General features: G+C 34.6%; 2 protein-coding genes across 2 annotated transcripts in view; both read right to left on the bottom strand.

The window, feature by feature from the left end:
• Positions 1-2,911, bottom strand: part of LOC108971106 (cytosolic non-specific dipeptidase-like) — a 15,010-nt gene extending 12,099 nt beyond the window's left edge. Inside the window, exon 1 of the mRNA XM_018936945.1 lies at positions 2,822-2,911. Coding sequence (XP_018792490.1) covers positions 2,822-2,841 — 20 coding nt within the window. The 5' untranslated portion in view covers positions 2,842-2,911. The remainder of the gene's footprint in view (positions 1-2,821) is intronic.
• LOC108971105 lies at positions 711-2,865 on the bottom strand. Its single transcript, XM_018936944.1, has 3 exons — positions 1,647-2,865; positions 1,405-1,578; positions 711-1,260 (listed from the first exon to the last, which is right to left on the bottom strand). Exons 1-3 carry the CDS (start codon positions 2,839-2,841, stop codon positions 953-955), a joined length of 1,677 nt encoding a protein of 558 aa, XP_018792489.1. The 5' UTR covers positions 2,842-2,865; the 3' UTR covers positions 711-952.
• Positions 2,912-3,751: the final 840 nt, after the last annotated feature.

Here is a 3,751-nt window from a genome sequence, read left to right as displayed (position 1 = left end):
ACCGGACATTCCAGGTGCATGCCCTCAATTCGTAGTCCTTATTTCGTTTGCCATAGTCGTCATCAAAAGTGGGGTCTCTCATCCGAGGCTGTTGTTGCATTTTCATTAGGGTGGCTTTTTACGTGGCGGGTCCCAAACCCAGAGCACAACCCTATGCAGGGAATGTTTCGCCTTCTCACTTTAGCTTACCTTCAAACGGATGTTCTTAGGCTACCCAGAGCATACTTGGACAAGGACCGGAAGTCGTGAGCTGCTTGAGTCATATGTAAAAGAATCGTTTCTGACCACTCCCACGTGAATGGCGATCAGAAAACTTTCCTCACTTGCGTGAACTTCTACACATGACTCCATCCTTATATCTAGAAAATATGTAATTAAAATATTGCAAATTTTCAACTTTAAACGCGAATAACTCGAAAACTGTAAGCTTCCTGCTGCTATAACCATATATATCCTTGATCAGGATAATCTCCTCTATCCGACCATATCCTTTTTATCCTTGAAATCCTGGGACGGTGTACTAAAGCCGACCCAAGACGGTTGCTGTACTGCTGTATTCATTACTTAGCTCGAACACATGCCTTGTTAGTAAAAGAAATTATGACACAAATCATACCTGCGGCTTTTGTTGTATTCTTAAGGAATGTTGCAGAATTGACAATTTTTTGTTAATATATAAACCTTCACCCGTTACAGTTTACTTTCAAACGTAGCAGGAAAAATCGATGATTTTTATTCGTTTATTGTTATTATAACGACGTTTTAGAAAATTCTCCAGAACGAATTCAATTTCTTTGTTCGGATTTATTGTCTGTACACCTTAAATACAAACAATGACAAAATCATGTGAACACTGTGAAATACTTATGAATATGTTATTTATAAACCTTAAAAAATTATTTACACCCCTTTTTACAAATAATAGTAAAGGATGTAATTTTCATTTGTACGATTAATCGATTTCTTTAAGCATTGCATCCAGGTCATCAAAATCACTTCGTACTTCTTTTTTAAATACTTTAGAAGTGTTTAATTGTTCATACAAATTTTCAATATATTTTTTTTCTGAAATCGATACAATTGACGGCATAGACCTTTCAGGTTCAACGGCATTCATTTTCGTATTAATAATCTGCATTTTCACATGGTCTACGTTTTCATCAAGGTTCTGTATAGTCATAGTGCTAGACACCTCACTTGTTCGATGAACAGAATCGCATAGGTGACCACGAGAGATTCTTTGTCCAAGCTCTACCCCATCTGAATTCAGAAAAGTATATTTAAAGTATGCACGATATTCATCATCATTATCGGAAAGTTCGCGTGAATAAATCATTCCCATGTATATTTCATAGGGGAATGGAGTTCACGCGAAGTTGAAGACTGAATATTTATGACACTTACCATCTGAAACGCATGGGAGTGATGACGTACAATTTAAATTGTGTGTTTTATCAAAATCATCCACTTCTATTTTAATGGCGGGAAACTCTAAATCATCGCCATTACCACAAAACGTACTTGAACATTCGTCTTCATAACTGTACTCAGAATCATATTGTTCTTCCTTTATACATTCTAGCGTATAACAATAAATTTTAGTTCGTTAAAGCAATACTTTTATAAATTATACCTAGTTTTCTTACCTTCCAGATATTCAGCTTTCACTAAAACTTTACCATCTCTTGCCAAATTGGATTGTACCGGTTTTAGATTATTTGTTATTATGCAATCATTTTTATCTGTTAAATCGGCCTCCAATGGGGTACTTTTATTACTTGTTTGATCTTTTTCTAAGCACATGTTTTCAGTAGAATAATTAAACTTTGCTCTACGGAAACGTAAAACAAGAGAGCGGCCTTCGATTTGCAAATTCATACCATGCTTAAAAGCTTCAATTGATTTTTTTACACTTTCAAAACGAATAAAAGCATACCTAATAGGTTTAGTTTTTGATTTAAAGGCAAGATCATATCTTAGCGCACCTGGAAATTGTCGTTTTATTGTTTCCACCGTTATCGATAAAGGTAAATTCCCAACATATAATGTATAAGGATCAACTTGCTCTGGTTTAGAAGCCGTTTGAGGTTTGGTTGGATCAAAACGTAACTCTGCAGATAAATGACCCTGTCCAAATGGGATTTTTGATATATCTTCAATCACTTTTGCTGCGTCGGCATTTTCTTTCAATCGAACGAAACAAAACCGTGGTGCCGAATTTTTTTGAAAATGAACTGCATCAATTTGACTTGAAAAACCTTTAACTAGTTCAGAATCCAGTGGTATGTCCGGAAAGCGAATTACTAAATATGGAGCAGATGTATTTCGTTTACATAGTTCCTCTTCAATATCAAGTGCTCGTATAGCGTCCTCTCTAATCCACTTTCTTTTTGGAACATTAACTTTTGTATTTGTTTGAGTGCGACTAGCATTAGAAACTTGCTGATAATTTGTCGGACAATCGAATTGATACGGATGTGGTGGAACTGAAAACTGAGTTGTACTACTAACTACATTATGACGTAAAGAGGCAGTATTTATTTGCGAACTATTGATTTGTTGACCAAAATGATATGATTGTTGTCCAAACGAGGGTGCTGATAAATGTCGCGGCGGTTGGAACGGCCAATTGTTACCATTATTATAAAAATTGGGAGAAATTTGAGGTGGATAAGACAGTACTATAGGTGCAGAATTATGAGGAGTTCCAGAATTATATAAATGATTTTGCTGCTGATAGCTTTGCGTTTGACAACTTTGTTGTCGATTCTGGAATCTATTAGGTGGAGAAAAAGAGGAATAGGATCTTCTCATATTATACCTTTTTCTCTTTGGCTTCATATTTTCCTCTATTTTAATTACACTTTTAACGATTGCTTAATATTAATGCAAACCTTACAAAATCTAGTTATATACCACGAATAAAAAATTAGCAATACAGACTTTGTATACATATAGTGAATGTATATGGCTGTGATATCGATAAAAGAAAATATCGTATTAGGCAGGAATAAATATTTTCAATTACGGGACACGGAAGGCTTTGTTATCATAACATAATCATTTGCGAAAAGGCGTGTGGAAATTAAAAAAGGAGAAATGTACCTTTTTTCTTTATACGTTTACATGCTATTATATCAATTGGTATGAATATAATTTTGCAAATTTTTGTGAATTCATGCAAAATTGATAACATTATCTTTAATTTATGCAATTCTCCAAGCAATATTTGTAGTTAATGGGCGAATTAAATATTTCTTATCTTTGATAATTTAATATAATTTCATATGTGATATATTATCATAATATCATAAAAAAACTTAATATATTACAAAAAAATATATAAAAATCACACCTTTTATTATTTAAAACTTTCATAGGCATCTATCCTGCAGATATGTACATATGTCAGTACAAATCAAGTTATTATCATTTATCAGTAATATAAGATAAGATAAGATAAAGAAGGAGGATTGCACCGCGACCTAGGGTCTATTGTGGCCTCTATCAACTCACAGCGTCTCACTTAGCCCCAACAAATTGATGAATTCCAATATCCTGCTAGGTGCTAATGAGGCGATATGATCAATATTTCGAAACATGGATCCAAGGGCCTTAATCCTGCGTCTGCAGATTGCTGGGCAATCCAATAGCAGGTGTTCTGGAGTTTCGGATTCCCAGTCGCAGAACCGGCAATTTGCGCAAGAAGCTAGGCCCATGTTAAATATGTAAGTGCTTCTTGAGTTTGCAA

The sequence above is a fragment of the Bactrocera latifrons genome, unplaced genomic scaffold (genome assembly GCF_001853355.1).
Source record: "Bactrocera latifrons isolate USDA-ARS-PBARC rearing strain unplaced genomic scaffold, ASM185335v1 scaffold_323, whole genome shotgun sequence".
NCBI classification, from domain to species: domain Eukaryota; kingdom Metazoa; phylum Arthropoda; class Insecta; order Diptera; family Tephritidae; genus Bactrocera; species Bactrocera latifrons.
Note: the sequence above shows the minus strand (reverse complement) of the source record. Positions and strands in the feature narration are given on the sequence as shown.

Bases quoted from the DNA above. Each gene is read 5' to 3' on its own strand.
- LOC108971105 (XM_018936944.1), bottom strand. From the start codon at position 2,841: ATGAAGCCAAAGAGAAAAAGGTATAATATGAGAAGATCCTATTCCTCT. The intron at 1,579-1,646 runs GTAAGAAAACTA...GTTATACGCTAG, and splicing joins GAAAGCTGAATATCTGGAAG to AATGTATAAAGGAAGAACAA. The intron at 1,261-1,404 runs GTAAGTGTCATA...TTCTGAATTCAG, and splicing joins ACTCCCATGCGTTTCAGATG to ATGGGGTAGAGCTTGGACAA.